The sequence below is a fragment of the Panthera pardus genome, unplaced genomic scaffold (genome assembly GCF_024362965.1).
Source record: "Panthera pardus isolate Hobbes unplaced genomic scaffold, ASM2436296v1 HiC_scaffold_22, whole genome shotgun sequence".
Taxonomy (NCBI): Eukaryota; Metazoa; Chordata; class Mammalia; order Carnivora; family Felidae; genus Panthera; species Panthera pardus.
Window position 1 is genome coordinate 57974608 of NW_026526788.1, and position 23378 is coordinate 57997985.

Genomic DNA, 23378 nt, shown 5'->3' on the forward strand with positions numbered 1-23378 from the left:
GGCTGTGACACATCAGCAGTCTCTCTCAGCTTCCCTGATCCTGGACCTGAGGAGTGGCTATGGGAAAGGTTTGGAGCTTGACTCCTCTTGGGTGTCTCAGGGGACAACTAGCATGGTGGTACACGGGCAGTGACTTGTGACATGGTTGAGGCCTGCAGACCTCCCCCCACCCACCCCCGATCTGCAGTGGAGTCCCATGCATCGGCCGGCTCCCAACGTCTCCGGAATGCACACCCCGCCGCCGCCCAGACCAGAATGCTTGCTCCCTCTCACCACACCACCAGAACTTACCTCTGGGAAAACACTACACTGGCTCCCTTTTCTTGGAGGGTCACCCCTGAGTGGGGTGAGGGAATAGCTTGCAATTTGTTGTTGAACTTGTTGTTCAATTTGTTGTTGAACACTCCCTTCTTGATACATGCAAAATACTAATATCGATCTTCAGTAATACTCGCATGGAAAGTTTCAGTGGGCTGAGTGAGATACAGCAAGGGTTCTTCTGTACCTAAGAAAGACATAAGAGTAAAATCTTCATCAATGCAACATATTAACATATAGAAAAGTTTAAAATCCTGACCTGTACGGTGATTTAGAATGATGCGTATACATCTTGAAGTTTCTTGGTCCTCGGGCTCTAAGGTTCTGCAAGTGAAGCATCTGTGTCCTTCTAGGGCCTGTTTGTATTCCTGACCCTGAAACAAAACCCACATAAACAGAGTCCCAGCTGCACAACTAATTAAAACAGAGTGACACAAAATTCAATCCTTATTAGAACCACGTACTACTCCTAGAGCTCAGTGCACAAAAATTTACACACGTCATCTTATTTGGTTCCCACAATAATTTTGAGAGGAAGGCCAGAAATCGAGACTTTAGAGATGGCAATTCCCACCACTTCTCCATTCTCCTAGGACTTTTGGATGAAAGCACAACTGAAGAGCTACTTCCAGACAGGAAAGGGAGACAATTCATGAGAGGAAGCAAGTAGGCAAACCGGATCGAGAGATTTTCCTCAATGACATTTCCTTCTGTTGTGTCTGAAACATCTGACACCCTTTCCTTCCGTGGTTTCTGTGACTCTTACTTTTCTGACAGCAGAAAAGCCCATTTACAAAAATTGCCTTGACGGATGGTTCTCAAACTTGGATGTGTGCACAAATCACGTGGGGCCTGCATTTCCAGCAGCTCCCAGGTTAGTGACGGTGATGCCACTGGGCTGACAGCCACACTTGCAGAAGCAAGACAAGCAGACATCTAGTGTTTAAAACAAAAGACACATTTTCAGAAACCCGTCCCCATGCCAATGACCTCCTCTTTGCCAGTGATTCCATCATTTCTTTAATTTCATATTCTTTATAGGATGCTTTTTTCCCACTCTCAAGCATTCTTATATCCGAAGCAGTTAACTTTTTTTCCTATTAGATTTTCTTGCCTTTGATCTGTAGTCCCTCCCAATCATCTTGTAACATTTAGCTTTCCTAAAACAGGCAATCTATTTAAGAACTTCCAAGAGTTTCTTATTACCAGACTCATCAAATCTAAATTCCTTGACTTGGACCTCAAGGCTCTCCCGATTTATCACTATGTATCAGGCAGTGTTCTAGCACTCTCCATGTTCCAACTCATTCAATCCTTACAACAACCCATGAGGTGGCTAGTGTTACCATCTACTTTAGAGGTGGGAGCTGAAGCATGGGTTGGGTAAGTTGCCAAGGTCACACAGCTCTTAAGTGTCTCAAGCCAGACAGTCTGGCTCCAGAACAAGGTGTAAAAACTCAGCTAGAGAACTCAAGTTTAAATTCAGGATTCATCAAAAACTTGATGCGTGACTTGGGGAAGTCACAATGTCATTAGATCTCATTTTCCTAGTTCATAAAATAAGAGTTGGCCTAGTTCATCTGTAAGTTTCTGTACCACAGAGTCTACCTATTCAATCATGTTTTCTATCCCTTAACAATATCAGACAATCGGGGCTCCTGGGTGGTCAGTCGATTAAGCGTCCGACTTCGGCTCAGGTCATTATCTCATGGCTCATGAGTTCGAGCCCCGCGTCGGGCTCTGTGCTCACAGCTCAGAGCCTGGAGCCTGTTTCAGATTCTGTGTCTCCCTCTCTCTCTCTGACCCTCCCCGGTTCATGCTCTGTCTCTGTCTCAAAAGTAAATAAACGTTAAAAAAAAAAAAACAATATCCGACAATTGCTTCACAGTCACCCACACATCATCCTCCGCCTCCCGTCCCCAGCCCCGTCCGGCTGCTACTCCAAGCCTTGTTACTTAACCGCTAGTGCACCGGCTTCCACTTCTGTAATATCAGGAAAACACTTACCTCGTAGGGCTTCCAGTTTAGAGACTTCAGCTCTTCCATTCTGCTAGGATAAACATGCTTAAAACAAACAGGCAATTGCCTGCAGCATGGGGGTCTTGAGGGTACAGTCATTCTGTTCAAATTATATTTGACAAAATGAGTTTTTGACTTGGATTTCTTCAGTTAGCCTCCCATTTTCCAGAATCTAGACATCATTTTGAATTGTCACAGAGGTACCCTCTGAAATCTGATTAGGCTCAAGCTAAACATGGAGGGAAATCAAGAAAACACACTCATGGCCCTTAGAAATGCTTTTATTTATAAAATAACTACTTAAATATAAACATCTCTAAATATAAACACTATTCACAAGAGACTCGCATTGCTGCCTTCAGACCAACCCACTGACACACAGAGCTAAGGGGTCCACAAGTGTCTCCCAATTCATAGGATTTTAAGGCCAAAGGTGCACTTGGACGAGCAGGGGCTGGAGGTGTTCTTCATTCCCTTAAGACAGAATTCATAGTTTCTTGTTTCAAGGTAGGCTCCATATCTGAGGCAGACCTTAAGAATAAGAGCCCTCCTCAAATAGAACTTTCAGGGGGAGATTCTTTCTGTAAGGATTAGCAAATAGTTTCCTGAGGCCAAAGGGAGGTACGATCAGGCACTTTAGAATCTGTTTGGCTTAGACTACGGTCTCTGAAGCACGGAGGGTAGTGGTGAAACAGAGAATGCTTATTTCCAAGTCTAGGATAAGCTACCTCTGGGACTGCTTATCCTAATTCATATAAGACACGTGTGCTATGCTTTCTGCCTCTGTGGGTAGTAGGTGTGGAAGAAGGAGAAAGGCATCTGGTCTTCCACAAAGCCAGACTGCTTTCAGCTCCCCGTGGAACGAATCCTTTTCATGGGGTTGCTGGAGCTCTGAGCCTGTTCTCCTAAGAAAATCTATCAGTTATTGGATTGCAGGTGAAGGGCTAGGAGAGATCACACATGGACTCGATAAAGCAGAGGTGGCTGTCCGAAAGTATAGGTGGCTATACACCTAAAAGGGAAGAGAACCTTCCAGATAAAGATCGAAGGGAAATACAGACCGTAAATATTTTTTAAAAAGAGAAAACAACTGAATTTTGCAGAGCCAATCTGGAAATGCAGTGTTTGAAATAAATAAGAAAAAGATTGCAGATGGTAGTGTTTTAGGGACTTTTAGGAATTAGGGGCGGGTGTGTATGCGTGAATGTGTGTGCTGAACACTGAAGCTCTGAAACACCAGATTTGATACAACCTCAACAAACTCCTTGCCACATGCAGAAGCACAGTCTAAAAGGGCTCCCGGAGAATTCTTCACCCAAGTCAATTTCTGGTCATTTGTTCGTGGAGCACAGGACCACCCCAAACTCAGTATGGTGTAACCAGCGCCAACATCTAATGCTGTAGCACAGCTTCCAGCGTACATATAATACTGATTTTCCGGCTGGCGGCTTCTCATTCCCAAAGGCTGACCCACGACTTGCCTCTTCTCATGGTCACTGAATCCTTCATAGCCCTAGGGTCCATTTCAAATCCTAGAAAGTCTAGTGAGCATCAAGATTGACACAACCCAGTGGTGGTGAACAAGACCCATCTTGTGCCCCACTGTGCCATGGTTAAGCAATGTAGACAGGGCCTGTGTCCCAGGAGCAGGTGCCCTCTTGGGGGCCGCCAGAACCCTTCAGCAGAAGGAAAGTGAAGGCAGCAAGGTTGAGCGGGAGGGAGAATGGCTCAGGTGTATTCAGTTTTGCGGATATAATTGGATGGAACATAGCCCTTCTTCCCGTTAACTTCGGCTAACCACCACTCTGTATTTCCTGTAACATCTTTAAACTCCAGGATCTTGAGTCTCTGATTGGCTGACACACTCAGCTCATTTGGGTTCCGTGCCTTAAAGGTATAGACAGCAAAATAGACCTGGGGAGGGAGAGAAAGTGAGTTAGGAAACGGGAAACCGCTTGGAGCAATACTGTCCAACAGAACTTCCTTCAGTGGCGGGGTTGTACGATTCCTGCACCATCCAGTATGGCAGCCTCTAGCCACGTGTGGCTGTCAAGCACTTGAAGTATTATGGCCAGTAAGACTGAGGTGCTTAATTTTTTTTTTTCAAGAGATTTTGAAAAAATATTTATTTATTTTTGAGAGAGCGAGAGAGAGCGAGAGAGCATAAGTGGCGGGGGGGGGGGGGGGGGGGGGGGCGGGACACAAAATCCAAAGCAGGTCCTGAGCTATCAGCACAGAGTCCAGTGTGGGGCTCGAACTCATGAACTGTGAGATCATGACCTGAGCCAAAGTCAGACACTTAACTGATTGAGCCACCCAGGTGCCCCATGAGGTGCTTAAGTTTTAATTTTATTTAATTTTAACTAAAACTTAAATGGCTACCCAAGGCTGGTGGCTACCATTATGAACAGGGCAGATTCAAGGAAAACCAAAATCCATATTCTTTTACTCTTTCAGAGTTGCCTTAAAGAGGAGAAGGAACCTTCAGTCAATATGGAAGATGGGTGGTACTCAGTGATCAGAAGGGGAAGCCAAGAGGCCTGAGGGGCACAAGGATGAAAACACACCTGAGGAGTCTTAGGGCCTGGACAGGAGTTGATGAAGTTCAAAGTGAGCTCTTTAAACAAAATCAGAATCTAAAAAAGGACCATTTTCTCCTTCCACATGTCTAGAAACTGTCCACTGGGAGCCCAGACCTTAGATGTCTGTCCTGGGCAGTGAGTAGTAACAGAATTGCCAGAGAAATGGGCATGCCCTATGCTCATCTGTAGCACTGAGGAATGTGGCAATAGAAAGACTGGGCTGAGAATCCAGTGTGAAAATCGGTTCTGGAATCCAAAGCTTGACAGAAGCAAATACCTCCGTAACCTCGGAGTCTCTCAAACAAAGGCAACCCTGATGGAGATGAGCTCACAGACAGATGTTATAAAACACACAGAAACTCCCTGCTGCAAGAGTGAGCAAAAGCCACAAGTGGGTGACAGGGATTCCTCAGCTGTGAATGTGAAAATGACTTTAAAATATGTAGGTTTAAGATATTCAAGATGCAAAAAGGTTAGAGAGGGAGAGAGCCAAAGCATAAGGGACTCTTGAAAACTGAGAACAAACTGAGGGTTGATGGGGGGTGGGAGGGAGGGGAGGGTGGGTGATGGGTATTGAGGAGGGCACCTTTTGGGATGAGCTGGGTGTTGTATGGAAACCAATTTGACAATAAATTTCATCTTAAAAAAATAATAATAAAAATAAAAATAATTCAAGATACAAAAGCTATGTTCAAATTCATAAGACAAGAATAGGCCATTACATAAAGAATGGGAAAAACTGAACCCGAGCCAGAATGTTATTTCTAAATTCTATGGGAAGAAAAAAATAGCCATTTGAATAAAAACCTAAGTAGATGGGATAAACAGCAGATTTTCTAGGAGTCGCCCATGAACTCAGCCCAGACTCCCACACAGGCCCTGGGCGTGCCTGGGACATCCCCGCTCCCACACCTCCAGCCTTCCCGCCACCTGTTCCACATGGTGACTGGGAGCGCTTACCTGGTTGCCTTCTGCCTCACTGCTTTCTGGCTCTTCACTTCTGTCTTCCAGAGACCGGGTTGTTCTTGTACATCCTTTTATGAGGTCTTTTCCCTGCCCATTTCGCCCTGGTAGGGAGTAACCTACCATTTCTGGATGCCTGGAGTTTCTGTGGCTCCTGAGGGCAGGGGCAGGCTGGTTAATGTCTCTGACTGCTTCCATAGAGTCCCATGGCCTGGGCTGGGAGCTGGGGTCTGGGTCTGAAGGGCACCTGGAAAGACTGCTGTCTGAGCAACCCAAGTTTAAGGATGCACTGAGAGTTTCTTGGTCTACTTCCTTCGGTGCATCTTGAGGCTGTTTCTGGCAAGACCCTGAGGTAAAGGACACAGCCATGCTGCTGGGGTTGACGGTCAAGGTGCTGCTGCTGTTCTGCCGTGGGAATCTGGGAGAGGAGCTGCTATGCTCCGACTCGGTGGAGGAGTGGCTGCCAACAGAGACATCGGAGTGGCTGCGGCGGGCGTTGTAGGGCTTCAGGAAGGAGCTGTACACAAAGCCCTTGGTGACTACAGGGAGGAAAAATCAACATGAAGAGCTTTTAGTGGAAGGGATAGCAGGCGGAGTCAACAGAGAAAAAACTGTGGTTGAAAAGCTAGGTCAAGAGGCGCCTGGGTAGCTCGGTGGGTTAAGCACCCGATTCTTGGTTTCGGCTCAGGTCATGATCTCGCGGTTTGTGAGATCAAGCCCTGCCCGAATAAGGCTCCACACTGCCAGCGTGGAGCCTGCTTGGGATTCTCTTGGGATTCTCTCTCTCTCTGCCCCTCCCTGACTAGAGCTCGCTCTCACACATGCTTTTTTTAATCTTTATTTGTTTTTGAGAGAGACAGTACGAGGAGAGGGGCAGAGAGGGAGAGAGAGAGAGAGAGAGACAGACAGACAGACAGACAGAATCTGAAGGAGGATCCAGGCTCTGAGCTGTCAGCACAGATGCTCTCTCTTTCAAATAAATAAAACTTTAAAAGAAGAAAAGAAAGCTAGGTCAATAGTGTGAGGGACAAAATAAGATGCCTAGGGACAAAAAAGATGAGACATTCAATCCCAGGTCCGATGTGGGGGGAGATGCAACTCTGGCTGCCTGCCAGCGCGTTCTCGTTACAACCCCATAACAGTGAGTGACAGGAGCCCTCGTGAAGACTCAAGAGGAAAGTATTAAAAATCACCACATGTGTGAGAATGAACATATGAAGAGAATTTAACAGGATATCAACATCATGGAAACAAAGACTAGGAGAGACTTAACTAAGGATGTGTTCAGGTACACCAAGTACAGAAAAAGGGATTTTAAAAACCATCCTCATAGTGACAGAGCCCCTCAGGAAGGGCCTCCGGCTCTCTTTCCATCTGGAGCACTTGAATCCCGCTTCTAGTTTGGGAACGTGGTGGAAATACTGTGAGAAGAGTCTAAAGTAGGAAGCGGTTTATAGGAGTTAGTATATACACAACACAGGCACAGCACATGTTCACTTTAATAAATTGCCTAAGATGATGGCAGGGAGGGCCCTTGGCTAAAACTTTTATTATTTTGGGGGCGGGGGCGCGGGGAAGAAAGTTTTAATACAAGTGATCAGGTGCTTACAAAATTATTGGAAGGTCTAAAGGATCAGGGGCTAGGCTGGGCCTGGCTCCCAAAACCCCACTGCACAACTGCTCATGAGCAGAACTTCTACCTCAATCACAGCAGGAATCTGGAATCAGGAAGATGCAACACTCTCCCTTCTGGACGGATTTCTGAATTTAAGTCTCCTCTGACTGCACCCAGTTGGTGAACCCAAATCAGATCCAAATCCCTACTGCAAGGAAGTCCTCAGCTAAAACTTTTAAACATAAAAGATTGAAATCCCTGATCCACAGAAACATTTTTTATGTTAAGAAAGAAGTATCTGTCAAGGCAGGGACCTGGAGAATGTCACCTCTGTGCGAGGAAGGGCCATCTCCGTCCTCATCTTCAATGTGTTTTCTGTACCTAAGAAAACTGCTGCCACCCTTGTTACATCTGCTGAATGATGGGAGGGGTCCCCGGGGCAGAGGGTCTAACAGCTGATCCTAATACTGTGGGCTTCCTGCCACCCCTCATCAGGATGGAGAAGAGAAAAGCCCCAAGGATGAAAAATAAAATGTTGAGGGCCAGATGTGTTTTGGAATTCAGACTTGTTGAATTTTGGAAAAGGACTCAAGTACATATACTGTCTATGACATCTCCAGCAGTATCTGGGTCAACACCTCATAATTAAACCAATTCATGTTTCTAAAATGTATGACTATTCGCATCAAAAGAGATGAGTAATGATTATATATAGGCTCACGTCACTTTGTTTGGATTTTGCTATCAAATAAGTTCAGATAAGGGAAGATTTTGGCAAATGAATTCTTGTTTTTCAGAGCTTTTGGATTTGTGGAATCGGGGAGAAAGGATATGGATCAGTATTACTCTTTTTACTTCTCCTTTAATTCTATTACAAGCCCTGCCCCACCACCACCCCTGCTAGAAACAAACTATAAGCTATTTTTAAAGCCATTTTCAGGGCGCCTGGGTGGCTCAGTTGGTTGGGTGTCCGAGTTGGGCTCACATTCGTGAGTTAGAGCCCTGCGTTGGGCTCTGTGCTGACAGCTCGGAGCCTGAAGCCTGCTTCGGATTCTGTGTCTCCCTCTCTCTCGGCCCCTCACCCACTCACATTCTGTCTCTCTTGCTCTCAAAATTAAACACACAAAAAAATATTTAAAGGCATTCCCTAGTCAAGAGATAAAACTGTTATGGAACAAAAAACTCAAAAGGCAAACAAAAAAATCTTTTCCTACAGGTTTAAATTCACACACTCACAAAACACGTTTACAGAGCTTGGAAGAGGATAGCTTATTTTGTGGTTCGCTTAGAACAGGCTGAGAGGGCTCAGAACCGGTGGGCCGTAAGCACCACCCAGAAGAGCTGTAAAACATGGCGAGATCCTGCAAGGTAAGTAATGGAGCCCCCTCTGGAATTTGTAAAAACAAAAACAAAAACAAAGAAAGGTTTTGTTTCAGTAATGACTTGGGCCTTACACACTCTCAAGATGGACAGAACTTGTAAGGTTATTTTTCTCCCTTAATCAAATACTCTCACATTTTTTTCTGGCCAAGATAAGATTCGGGTATGGTCAAAAATAACTTGTTCCTCATTTAGAGTTACCGTAATCTGAGGTCTAACACTCTTACCTCCATTGTCAATCAGCCAGCGGTTCTGACTGCCCATGGGGTCCTTCTTTTTGATCACGCCCACCAGGTCACCTTCCAGAAGTGAGACATCTAAGTCTTGAGCGGCATTGAAGTTCCGTTCTGCTTGGAAGAGTTTTTCAGGGGGATACCTTGCCAGAAGGGAGGCCCGAAGTTCTTCCGACTGTAGCATGTAACTTGGCTTGAAAGGTAACACAAGAGATATGATCAACAAAAGCCCTCCCTGGCCATCATCCCAGCAGCCATATTCAATCCTGACTCACAAGCTAAGTCTCAGAAATGGGGGCAGTGACGGCCAGCCACTCGCTACTCCCAGTGGATGTTTTTGTGCCTGAGTCAGTCCGTGTGGCTGGGTAAAAATCATATTCTCATAGTTCATGGCTTAGTGCCTTTGTGGCTCTTAGGAAAAATGAACAGACTTAGTTCTACATCTGTTTATCTCGTGACAAAAAAATGCGATTAAAGTGCCACTTGGGGAGCCTGGCTGGCTCAGTCAGTACAGCATGCGACTCCTGACCTCAGAGTTATGACTTCAAGCCCCATGCTAAGCACAGAGATTACTTAAAAATAAAATCTTAACCAAAAAAAAAAGGTGCCACCTGAAGAGTCAAAATATCTAAGGAGTATGACAAGGACTTCTTGTATTTTGCTGTATGAATCTGAACAACTGAGGCTTTCCTCATCTTGAATTCCCCATCTGTAAAAACAATTACTATTCATAAAAATTAGAAAAAAACAAAAGTAGGGACATCTGGGTGGCTCATTTGGTTAAGTGACAGACTCTTGATTTCAGCTCAGGTCCTGATCTCAAGGTTTGTAGGTTCAACCCACGTTGGGCTCCACGCCCACAGTGTCAGCACAGAGCCTGCTTTGGATTCTCTCTCTCCCTCCCTCTTTCTGCCCCTACCCTGCTCTTTCTCTCTCTGAAAATAAATAAATAAACTTAAAAAAAAAAAAAGAAAGAAAAAGCAAAGGTAATAATAAATTTGATTCCCCCTTTTAAGGTAAATTAATGTCTATGAGATTATATGGAACAAAATGTTGTAAACAGAGACAGATCAGTAATCTTTTAGATTATGATCCCATATAATCTGGTGTATTTTACCCTACTTTTCAAAATATGGAAAAACTGAGTTCTGAAGGACTATAACTCCAGGTAAAAAAGTGGTCAGCTGCTAACAGTTTGGCAGTGTATCAGATAATTACCTTTTCCAATACATGATCAAACACAGAGAAGCCTGGCAGAATTAACATACCCTTAAATCCGTTTCCTTAATTAATTGATCAAAGTATTAATATTAATCCTTTACAAACTCCATTCACTGTATAGACTAAGATCCTAGAGTGCTTTTCAGAGGGCATTTTGAAATACATACTGAGTATGAAAAAAATTATAGGTGGTCACGAGCTAGGACCAGCAGTGATGTTCTGGAAGAGTGAAGGAAGGAGCCCGTGACAGAGGAGAGAGCTCGAGGACCTTTATTCTGCACTATGTTTGAACTCCTATTACATCACTAATCTGTACACGGAGCTGGGTCCATCAATAATAACAAGACAGCTTATTTGTCAGTGCTCACTATGTGCTAGGCATTTCCAAGTGCTTTCCATATATGATCTCATTTGAACCTTTTAATAACCCGATGATGGAAGTGTAACGGCCAGGCCTCAGAGACAAGAGGAAGTCCCGGCTAGCACGGCCCGGACCCCACCCCCGCCGGAGTTGCCGCTCTCCACCTGTGCCCTCGCCAGCCCTCCACTCACCAGGCCCAGGAGCGGCTTCCAGGCCGACTGGCGGTCCACGGTTTTCCTCTCAAACGGCTTCCTGGCAGCCGGAAGCGACTCTGGGAAGAAGGTGAAAACCTGGAGCTGCTGCAGAACTCTGCTGTGCTCTTCGTGGAAGATGGCGATGAGGTTTCCCTCTCTGCCGGCGACTTTAAGTAACTGGAGTCCGTGGGAAGGGCAGGCGGAGAGAAAGAAGAGACAGCGGATGAAAGGTCCCAGGACTGGCCAGGGTGCAGGGAGCGTGGCTCCCACACCCAGAGCACACTGCTCCTGCGCCACCGCAGGCAGGCTCCCACAGGTAGGCCCCGCTGGCCAGCTCCTCCCGGATCCTCAGGGTGGAAAGCGCCGTTTAGAAGCGACAGGCACCAGCAAGGATGGACAATTCCGAGCCCGACAAGCTTGACCTGATGATCTATTTCATCTACCTAGTTTGAATGATTTCTCAAGAGACCCAAATGTGCCTTCCCAGAAAAACCCCTGGAAGAACCTCAGAGATTTCCCCACCGCCGGCAGGGGAGGGTGGGACACACGGATGGACGACAACACACACTCACTGAAAGCAGTGGCTTCAGCTGCTCCAGCGCCTGGCGCACGAAGTCGCAATGGGCCTCGGCGTAGCCGTGGATGCAGTTGGTGAAGAGGCCCTGGGCGTACTGGTGGAACTTGGGCAGCTCATCCAGCAGCTGCGCGTTCAGGGCCTCGTAGTTGTTCCGGGCCGACTGCAGCTCCTCCAGAGTCTTCTTGTCCTTTAACTTCTCTGCCCGCTCTGTGCAGTTGTAAAAGTCCAGAAGCTTATCAAAGCGCTTCTGCACCAGCTTATGGGGCCCCGTGAACATGCTCAGTAACTGGTTCAGGGGAGAGATGACAAGCCGCTCTGTCCTTTCCTTCTGCAGGGACAAGAAAGTCACATCGCTCAGTTAGTCCGTACCCGGTATTTGTGGGTTTTAACTGAGGTGTAACTGATACATTAGGTTCAGGTGTACAACGTGATAATTCAATATTTGGATATATTGCAAAATGATCACCAAAACAAATCCAGTTAACATTCATCACCACATATATTTGTTATTCTCTGAAGTACCCTTAAGGCTGATTTGTTATATCCTGTACCACCCGCTTTGTTGCTAGCGCACGAGCTAAACCCACGCAGATCCAGTGGTGTTCTATTGATCCAACACCAGACGGACTTGCACATTCTACAAAAATCTTCAATTTATAACCTTCATCCAATAATTCGCACATGCCAAACAGTTTGCAAAATATGCTAATCCCACCTCAGCTCCACAGCTAATGACAAATGCTAAGCCACACACATTAATGTGATGCTTGCATTACAACCTGGATGGGACAGTGCGTCTGGTATCACTTCTTACGTGCACACGTCTATACAGCTTGGATTTAACTGAAGGTGTAGTTTTGTTACATCAATCTGGGGTAGAGAAGCTTTCATACACCCATAATACCTTTGCTAATCATGACTACTTGGTAATATCAATTTCTACTTCGAAAGATTTTTGTCTTTAATTTTTTCTAGAGGGACAGACAGACATGGAGGGGCAGGATATTGCTACGTAAAGAAAATAAACACGAGGGGCGCCTGGGTGGCTCGGTCAGTTAAGTGTCTGACTTTGGCTCATGATCTCATAGTTTGTGGGTTTGAGCCCCATGCCAGGCTCTGTGCTGACAGCTCAGAGCCTGGAGCCTGCTTCAGATTCTGTCTCCCTCTCTCTCTGCCCTTCCGCAGCTTGTGCTCTGTCTTTCTCTCTCTCTCTCTCAAAAATAATTAAAAAAAAAAAAAAAAAAAAAAAAAATATATATATATATATATATATATATATATATATATATTCATTCTCCCTCTGATGGCTCAGAGCCTGGAGCCTGCTTCCGATTCTGTGTCTCCCTCTCTCTCTGCCCCTCCCCCGTTCATGCTCTGTCTCTCTCTGTCTCAAAAATAAATAAATGTTAAAAAAAAAAATTTTTTTTTAAAAAATAAAAAGGAAGTTCATGCCAAATCAAAGATCCATTTGTTAACTTCTAAACTGTTCCTACATATTCCTAAGTTAGTACTCCGATAGTTGTTTTTTTATGCAGAGTTATCAATACTGATACCAGATTAAATTTCCCACTTTTCCTGTCTCTTCAAACTAGACTGATCACAGCTAGAAAAAAATCTCTTTGAATCCCAAAGGCCAACCTGTCCTTTCAACTAATTAAAAGCCACTGTTCTGAATATAAAACCCCAATAGAATACAGCTAGAGGGAGACTGGTGTTCCTGATGCACACACACCATGTCTCTGTGGAATTAACTTTTCCACAAGCTGGATGTTAAAGAATCCCAAGAAGAGGGGGCCCTATAAAAAGAGGGTTGAGGAAAGAGTCACTTACAAAATTTGTGAAGAGCTGATCACTGATGTAACGATGCACCCTCTCGAACTGCTCCAAGTCTCGGTGCCCCTTCTCCATGCACACATCCCACATGCTCACGGCAGCCACCACTTTCACACACGCTGATTCCTGGAGCCAGTTAGAAACAAATGCGGTAAGACAAACAGAACTTTCTAGCCTTCACCATTCATCCTGGGTAGCAGAATGGGACAAAAGGGGTCCATGATTAATAATTTTCTCTCTGGCGCAGTATTTTAGCTTTGAAACAAGCTCACCCTCATAAACTATGATTTATGAGCCACAGAGAAAAGCCTAAGGCTCTTAATGATAGAAAAAATGGTGAGGGTTTTTATCAGCTCTTTAGCATTTCTTTATGTTCCTGATTTGAGGGTTTTTTAATTCATCAAGAGGTAAATTAACAAACTTGAGCCAAGATGATTCCTGCAAGATCACGATAATGAGCAATCGCCTCTCCTCCTACAAGTGTTGGCTCGTGTTGTCACCTTCTCAAAGACACTGGCCACCACCCTATACAGAATTACAGCCCCCCTTCCTGCACTCAGGCACTCCAGACTGCTCTGTCCTTTGTCACTGCAAAAATACCTTCTCATGGACAATATAATTTACTAATGTTTGCTTATTATCTCTATCTTCCTCCCACAGACCCCTAATAGCATGGAAGCTCCATGAAGACAGGGATTTTTGTCTGTTTTGTTCGTGGACTCAATTATCATTTGCTGAATAAATGAATAAATAAGTGAGTGCACAGTAAACTCTTCCTGGCTGATCTTGACCGTTATTAAATCCTGGGCTGGTTTTTTTCTGGCTACTTGAAACAATGCTGGCCTTTCACCTTCTTTAGTTTAAGTTCAGGGAATGCCTACTACTTTGATATTAACCCAAATAAAATCTAAATGTACCCAAAACTCCATTAATGTATTTCAAGGGCAAATGAAGTCCCCAAGCAAAAAACATCAGTGCCTCATACATCGGTTTGATTTTACTACATTTTATTTCATGGCATTTGCAGGCCTCTAGTCTTTAGGTCCTATGCCTGTATGTGTAGACACAGCCAGCGTTTTGTCAGAAGGATAAACTGTAATCTTCCTAATTCTTCCTGAGTGGGAGAATGAATGTGAAAGTGATGTCCTCTTATATTCTTTTAAAGAAATGTCGCAAAGTCTCAAAATAGTAGTCCACGCACCAACGTAGATACCAAAGTATAGTCAACGTCCCTCAGCTTATGTTCTTGCCAGCGCTCTCTCTCCCTCAGTTGACTCAGCTACTTTTATGTGGCAGGGCTTTTCATTTTATAAAGTCGGGGATGAAACTGTTCAACATCTTCTCCCTTCATTTCTGGCTAGCAGTCAGAACCAAACTGACCTGCCCATCAAATGGCCATCAAGGTTACGTATATCCCACTCACTGCTATGGAGATAAGCCTTTTAAAAGAGTTGGGGGCTCAGGTATATGCTTGCTATACATTTAGAACATATGGGAAGAAAACACCAAGTAGGGGAATATCAAAATCAGAGGGATTGGAAGGCAAAGTCCTAGACCAGAGAACACACTTGGGAGATACACCAATATTCGTTTTGCCAAGTCTCTCACTTTAAACCAATGTGCTCCCTGAAAAGTTTTATAAACCCTAATTTTCACCTAATTATATACTTAAAACATGAAGGGAGAGAGTTTGCTATTTAGAAGAATAGTAGGGACATTTCAGATCATGGGGATTACTCAATAAATGATGACAGTTGGAAAACCAGGTGAAAAAAAAGCACATTGGATTGCTACCTCAACCTTATACAGGGAATTCCAGCCAGATCAAGGACTTCAACTTTAAAAAATGAAATGATAAAAATACTAAAACCTGGGAGATATTTATTATCTTGGAATAGAAAAGATCTTTTCAAGTATGACACAGAGCTAAGAGCCATAAAAGAAAAGCTTAGACCATGCAAAACTAAAAATCTTCTACATGGAGAAAATATTTACGCAAACTCAAAAGTCAACAAACCGGTGGGGGGGGGGGGGGGGAATATTTGTAAACTGTCATCTCAGACAAAGGGCTACTTTGTAGTATACAGACGTACTACAAGTTGATAAGAAAAAGACCACCAAATCAATAAATAAGTGCCTCGGGGTGCCTGGGTGGCTCAGTCAGTTAAGCATCTGACTCTTGGTTTCAGCTCGGGTCATGATCTCACAGTTTGTGGGTTTGAGCCCCGCATCAGGCTCTGCCCTGACAGTGCAGAGCCTGCTTGGGATTCTTTCTCTCTCCCTCTCTTTCTGTTCCTCCCCTGCTTGCATTGTCTCTGTCTCTGTCAACAATAAATAAATAAACTTAAAAAAGTTTTTTTAGATAAATAAATAAATAAGTGCCTCAAAATATGGACAAATCAACAGAAAAAAGGAATATAATGACTTAAAAATATCCTCAACTTCATTCACAAGGAATGCAAATTTAAACTATATTGAAATAGCATTTTTAACCTATCTTGCAAAGAGAAGATACTTTGATTTTGGTAACACTTTGTGTTAGCAAGGGATGAGGAAATCATTTCACACACTACTGGTAGGGAGTTTTCACTGGTATAATGTCTATGAAATTTACTAATATCAAAATTTACACTGCTATATGATTTGGCTCAGAAAAGCCAGGACTCTGGTCTTCAGACATACTCATAGATCAGAAAATGATGTATCTATAAGGATGTTCCTTGTGCCAATGCATCAATTCGTTTACCAACTACAAACAGTCTAAATGTCCGTCAATAGGGGAGAAGTTCAATATGTTATGGCACATCCATATAATCAAATAGTGTGCAGGTGTTAAAAAAAAAAAAGGCAGTTCTGTGTGCATAGGTACAGAACGACTTCTAAAACACTATTGTGTGCAAAACCCAAGATGCTCAACAGTGTGTAACACACACACACACGACCATCTATGATGAGAGAAGAATCTGATAAATGCAAACTGTCTATAGAACGTGACTAGGAGACGGGTTGGAGGAAGAATTATTTTCACTTTTTACTTATCCCTTTGGTATCTTTTTTGTACCTTTCTGCTCAATTAAAAAATCACTTTTTTTTTCTTTTTTTTTTTTTTTTTAGAAAGCAAAGGATCTCTTTTAAAGAAAACTGCTTGTTTCACAGGATGAGATTTTCATGTGTGAGGGCCAGGGGTATATGATATGCTTCCATAAACACGATTCTATGAAGTCCATAGGGGAATGAGAGATACAAATAAAAAGGATTCGACTCCTCAGGGCACTTGGGTGGCTTAGTAGGTTAAGTGTCTGACTCTTGATTTGGGTTCATGTCATGATCTTGAAGTTCATGAGGTTGAGCCCGCATCAGACTCTGAGCTAACAGCTCAGAGCCTGCTTGGGATTCTCCCTCTCCCTCTCCCTCCCTCTCTCTTTCTCTCTCTGTCCCTCCACTGCTCACACTTATGTGCGCTTTCACTCTCGAAAGAAAGACAGAAAGAAAGAAAGAAAGAAAGAAAGAAAGAAAGAAAGAAAGAAAGAAAGAAAGAAAAAAGAAAGAAAGAAAGAAAGAAATATCTTTACAGAATAAAATAAAAAGGATTCTAGTCCTGGCTCTGACCATGACGCAAATACTGCCTGGTATCCTCAGCCCCTCCAGCTCTCCAGAGCAATTCATGGTTCTAACAACTTTAGGGGCCTTTTGTATAGCAACTAAATTAGATGGCAATCAACATTATTAATAGAAAGTATGCCTCCATAGGAGCCATTCTCCTGTTTTTCGATCTTCAAAATGATCTTAACAAAATGAACTGTGACAAGTGCTTCACAAGTAACTGGATGGAGGAGACAGTAGGCAAAAGGTGGTGGGAAGGTAGAGATGCCAGGGGGAGGAAGAAGCTGGGCCACCCTAGAATTAACTCAGCGTGCTCAGCCTCCAAATGCTGTCACCTCTTAAACGACCTACAGGGCTCCCAGGAACACGTATGTCAGGGCACAGTGGTCGTTGGAGTCCCGACTATTCAACATGCATTCCACAATATGCTGGCAAGCAGGAAAGCAGACAAGATTACACCCTATGTGATTCTCAGCGGAGCGCTGTCCTCACTCACCCGGATATGCTGGAGGTAGAGAGACAGGTCTCGGATAAAAGATTTGATCAATCTTTCTTGCATTCGGAAGTTCTTTTCTGTTTCTTCAAATGCTTCATCTTTTATCTGTTCACAGTAAACACGTGCTGTTAGCAGATTTGGATTCTCCCGCAACCTATCCTAGGGGCAAAAGCATCTTCCTTAAAAATATCTTTTGTCTAAATTTTAAACCTTTGAGGTTTCCCCGAATCACACTGAATTGAATCGAAACACCCCTGTGTGACCCTGAAAGATCTCCAAAATACACACAGGCCCTCTTACCCTCACAGCTTTGCTCTCTTCCTGTCCCTGGAGCCCACCATGTTTGTTCACCCTGGTGCCCTGGCTCGAGCTGTCACCTTGTCTGGTATGCCCTCCCCTCTCCCTATGCCAAACTACCTTCTTTCTTTGAGGTTTAGATTAAATCTCTTGCCAACGTGAAGCTCGCTCTCATGGAGGTCCTGTTTTAAGTACTACGGCATCCAGAAAACAAACTGCAAAACTTAACAGCTGGCTGTTCTCTAGCTGCTGTTTTCCACTAATTGCACGCTGCATATATGGAAGAGTAGAATGAAGCCTGGTGACTTCAGATCCACTCTCAGCAATGTGCACGACCTGTTTACAAATTACTCAGTTTCTCAGACTTTATGTTTCTTTATTTGTGTTGTGTGGTGTTGAACGATGGTGATCTCTTAAATCCCTTTTAGCTTCCTGTCTACAATTTTGTCTCCCCAAATAGATCATAAGCTCCTCACGGGGATCTAAAACCACATTAACTATGATATAGTGACCGATTTGGCCTGATTTGTCTTTGTACACATCGTAAGCAGCTCACCAAAGCACGGGTGAAGGTTGGGGGAGTGGGGTGGGTGGATTCACCTACCCAGTAGCTGCAGGGTCCTGTATCCACCAGCTGACAAATACTAAAAGAGGTACTAAGAGGGGAGTCATGCAATCGACACCATGCAGGCTGCCCTGGGGAACCCCAAAACTCTGCGAAGATGTGCCAAACCTTCAAGTGTGGGAATCTCACCTGTGGAGCAAAGCCAGTGAGGTGCTTCAGGTGACTGCTAACTCGGTTGGATTTCTTGATGATGGAGTGGATGTTCAGTTTGGAAATTTTCTCCATGAGGCTGTCTTCATCACCTTTTCGGTACTTGAGGACTAGGGAGTGAGTCAAGAAAGCCCTTCTCTGAGCATGGACAGACTACAAAACGAGCCACAAAATGAGATCAACAACCCAAACTAGAGCTAGTGCTTGTATTCAGTGAGCTCATAACCGACTACAGACAAAACATGAATAAAAATCACCATTGTGGACAGACGGGATACTTGACAAAGCACAGAGAGAGACTGTGCAGACTAGGGGTGGTGAGGAGCAAAGGGAGCAGAAGGGTCAGGAGAAGAGTCTAAGATTTGGAGTCAAGGAAACTTGTGAGCTCAATGCCTGGGTCCATCATTTCATCAAGGTGTGGCCTTCCATAAATTATTTGACTTCTCTAAGCCTCACTTCCTTCTCCAATAAAATGTAGAAAGGAACGCTACTTGCTTTATAAGACCATCTTAAATGGTCTCCTGTACAAATGAGATGTATTATTTAAGTTTATTTATTTATTTTGAGACAGAGCAAGCAGGGTAAGGGCAGAGAGAGAGGGAGAGAGAGGGAGAGAGAGAATCCCAAGCAGGGTCTGCACTGTCAGCACAGAGCCCAATGCTCGAACTCACAAACTGTGAGATCATGACCTGAGCTGAAGTTGGACGCTTAACAGACTAAGTTACCCAAGCGCCCCAAAATGTATTTTTCATTTGAATGTTTATTCATTTTTGAGAGAGAGAAAGAGAGAGAGAGAGAGAGAGAGAGAGAATGAGTGGGGGAGGGGCAGAAAGAGAGAGGGAGACACAGAATCTGAAGCAGGTCCAGGCTCCGAGCTGCCAGCACAGAGCCCCGACGCAGGGCTCAAACCCACAAACCTCAAGATCATGATCTGAGCCGAAGTCTGATGCTTAACCGACTGAGCCACCCAGGTGCCCCCTGAAATGTATTTTTTAAAGGTTTCATTTATTTTGAGAGAGAGAGAAAAAAAGAGAGCAAGTTGGGGAGGGGCAGAGAGAGCGAGAGAGAATCCTAAGCTGGCTCTGCGCTGTCAGCACGGAGCCAGAAACAGAGCTCGATCTCACAGTCCATGAGATCATGACCTGAGCTGAAATCGAGAGTCAGATGCTTAACTGACTGAGCCAGCCAGGTGCCCCACAAATGAGATATTTATATCCTATTGTCTCACACAGTAAAAAGCTATACAGGAGTCATGTGAGTAACTACCGTGTCATACCTTAGGCACAATATCAAGAAAAGCCTGGAGATGCCAGAAGGGTTGCAAGAGAACTGGGAGGCACCACGAAGGCACACTTTATCGTTGCAGGAGATGAAGACGACATTACAGTAGGAGATATGAACCAAGACAAAGGGCTAGATAGCCCAAGGGCTTGAACAGCACAGTCAACATTACATACCAGCGTGGGTGACGAGGTGGAAGCAGAAGGCAGAGAAAGAGGTTATACTATCCATTCTTTGCGGATATGACTAACAAACCAGGTTAGCCTGGTCACCATGCATACTCATCGAGCATTCAAATTAGAGCCTCATAAGAGGTTTGATGAGAAGAGAAAAGAAACGGTTTGCTTCATTCCACATAATAAAGAATGCGCTGGGTGGTTTGGCAACTGGCCGCACAGTGCTGGGGGCGGGGCTCAGACCAGAGAGGAGTCACGTGACCCAGAGACGGGGCAAACTGGGGTTTCCTGGAAGAAGGTGAAAATTCCTGACTGAAGTGGAGGTAGTAAAACATCCGACCCGGCAGATGCAGGAGGACAAAATCTAGGCACGGGTGGAAAAGGATCGCCTTCAATGAGCTGCGAAGGGAATCACTGGTGCCTGCATAAGCCACTCTCCGATCAGTCTTCATATCCTTGGGGAAGACTTACTGCTCTACGCTTGATCACAGATGCCTTACTTCTGCTGCTCCACGGCTGTACTCTCCTTATGTTATTGCTTTCTTTTTCATATCCCATTTCCCCCAAGTTCTGCCACCATTTCTTCAAGCACAGCCCTGTTACCCACCCTCTGCCTTGCCCATCTCTGGTGAAGTAACAATTCTTCTGATTAGGAGAGCATTCTCAAGGGCATTCCTCCTTTTCGGCAAGTATGCTTTTCTTACCCAGGTCCTTTCGACGTTTATATTCATTAATGTTAACGTTGATCTCCTTGACTGCCAGGACTGCATTGGTTAAGGGCATTTTATCGGGGTGAGATTCGGGGGTGGAATTCAGCAACTCCATCAGCAGCAGTGGGTAGCGCATTACTCTCTGGACTGGCTTGATGAGGAAGGAGCCCAGGTTAATGTAATTTGTGCATCCCCTGTAAGAGAGGGTAAAACAGAGACTTTTAATCAACCGTCAATAATACAGGGTCTATTTTGTAGCAACGTGGATGCAACTGGAGAGTGTTATGCTAAGTGAAGTAAGTCATACAGAGAAGGACAGATACCGTATGTTTTCACTCTTATGTGCATCCTGAGAAACTTAACAGAAGACCATGGGGGAGGGGAAGGAAAAAAAAAAGTTAGAGAGGGAGAGAGCCAAACCATAAGAAACTCTTAAAAACTGAGAATAAACTGAGGGTTGATGGGGGGTGGGAGGGAGGGGAGGGTGGGTGATGGGTATTGAGGAGGGCACCTGTTGGGATGAGCCCTGGGTATTGTAATGGAAACCAATTTGACAATAAATTTCATATTAAAAAAATAATAATAATACAGGGCCTATTGGTGGTGTCTGTGATTCTTAAATAAAGATAGTTGTGTTCTCTCACCCTCCTTTCCAATTTCATGTTTTCAACGAATATTTTCTGGGCACCCAATAAATACCAGGTACTGTTCTAGGTACTGAGGATTTAGCAGTGACCTGTCCTGGTGGAAGGAGACAGGCAACAAGCAAACATTACATGAAGTGTCATTTGGCGGGAAGAACTATGGAGAAAAATACAGCACAGCAGACCTATTCCTAGGTTTCTGTCTATAAAGGAAGAAAATAAAGAAATGAGCTTGTGCATCAAGGGCAAGGGACTTACCATTCTGTGTACAGGCTCCTACAGGGCGGCGGGCATGAAAAGAAAACAGACAGCTGCTTAGAGGTGATACTAATGCCAATTTTCAATTTCTCAGAATATATTAGTTCAACTAATGCCTATCAGCTGGGCAGACAAAAGAAATCACATGGCATAAAAGGAAAATTATGAATATCTGTGGAGGCATATCTAGTCCACTAGAAAGTTAGTAAGCCCCTAACTTCACTTTGATCTACTTAGACATACATTATATCCTTATAACCTACCTCTCTAACTCCAGGAGAATCTCACCTGAAGGTCAAGAATAAGTGAATTTGGTCTTCTTACCTACACTCTTGTTAATTTGGACCAAACTGTCTTTCTGGCTGCTTCTTACCTGAACATGCTAATTTAACACTTTTGTATCTGTAGACACAAAGCAGGAAGCCACTTCAGATTTTCAAGGAAAAAGGGAGTAAGAAGAGCAAGTAACAGAACAGGACTTTAGTTTTAAAATAAGATAGATGTTAGGGTGCCGGTTAAGCATCCGACTTCGGCTTAGGTCATGATCTCACAGCTCGTGGGTTCGAGCACCCGCACCAGGCGATGTGCTGACAGCTCAGAGCCTGGAGACTACTTTGGGTTCTGTGTCTCCCTCTCTCTCTGCCCCTCCCATGCTCACACTCTGTGTGTGTGTCTCTCTCTCTCAAAAAAAAATAAACATAAAATAAATAAATAAATAAAATAAGTAAGATAGGTGTCACAAGAAGTCTAGATGTATGCATGCAATGACTTCTACAAGGCAGAACTAAAGACTTATGATAGAAGTGAAGCAGACAAAACTCCTACTTGAGATCGGCCAAGGAGTCCTGAAGATGCTTCTGGATCTTCTCATCCTTCTCATAGATTTCCAGCAGTGAAATGGCCTCATCATGATTCTGGCAGTAGACCTTGTACGTTCCCTCAAGCTCATCCCGGTGATCAAGAAACACAGGCCCTTTGGAATATGCATAAACATACAGAGTGTTTAGTAACTTTCTTCTCAGTATCCTCAATGTAGAGTTTTATCACAATAAATAATAATGAGACTATCCATCCAATTTATAAGAAATTTCCATGAAACTGCTCAAAATTATATTTATTTAAAGCAAAATTTAAGAGGACCGTGTCATCACGTATTTATTTTTCAGAACACACACACACAGAACTGGTCCCGGAAACTGCCTCCAGTCCCCTTTCAGTCAGACACAGTAAGGTGTCTGCAAGGGTTCCCCATAAGTATGTGACCAGAACTGCAAGGGCCCCTCACTGTCTAAGATCCAGGAAAATCACCACAGTGGTGAACACATTCTTCCACAGCAGCAGTTTCTAACCTTTTCTTTGCGCGTGAATTAAATACACAGGACTATAAATGAAGTTTATTACATTAAAATACTCTACAATATAGAAAAACCCGAATCTGTGATATAATGTATACTTCTTTTTTTTTTAACGTTTATTTATTTTTGAGACAGAGAGAGACAGAGCATGAACGGGGAGGGTCAGAGAGAGGGAGACACAGAATCTGAAACAGGCTCCAGGCTCTGAGCTGTCAGCACAGAGCCCGACGTGGGGCTCGAACTCACGGACCGCGAGATCATGACCTGAGCCGAAGTCGGCCGCTTAACCGACTGAGCCACCCAGGCGCCCATGTGTACTTCTTTATAAAACATTGAACAGCAAAATGTAGCTATAAATCTAATGATCCCCATAACTGCTCTTCCTCTGCCCCTCTTCCTTGGTCCTTCCTGTTTCAGCCTGTCCGGCTCCACCAAGTCCTCTTGCCCCATGCTCCTCTCTTGAAACATGATCCCACTTACGGCTTCC

General features: G+C 44.2%; 1 protein-coding gene across 3 annotated transcripts in view; it reads right to left on the minus strand.

The window, feature by feature from the left end:
- Window positions 1-2602: 2602 nt before the first annotated feature.
- The window catches only part of DNMBP (dynamin binding protein), a 112033-nt gene continuing 91257 nt past the window's right edge, over window positions 2603-23378 (minus strand). For all 3 annotated transcript variants that reach the window (XM_019459117.2, XM_019459118.2, XM_019459120.2), the window contains 11 exons: window positions 22362-22509; window positions 21537-21554; window positions 20629-20828; window positions 18447-18577; window positions 17396-17500; window positions 13294-13422; window positions 11459-11791; window positions 10884-11063; window positions 9105-9303; window positions 5880-6421; window positions 2603-4251 (listed from right to left, as the gene is read on the minus strand). In XM_019459117.2, the coding sequence (XP_019314662.2) occupies window positions 4066-4251; window positions 5880-6421; window positions 9105-9303; window positions 10884-11063; window positions 11459-11791; window positions 13294-13422; window positions 17396-17500; window positions 18447-18577; window positions 20629-20828; window positions 21537-21554; window positions 22362-22509 (2171 nt within the window). In that variant the 3' untranslated portion in view covers window positions 2603-4065. The remainder of the gene's footprint in view (window positions 4252-5879; window positions 6422-9104; window positions 9304-10883; window positions 11064-11458; window positions 11792-13293; window positions 13423-17395; window positions 17501-18446; window positions 18578-20628; window positions 20829-21536; window positions 21555-22361; window positions 22510-23378) is intronic.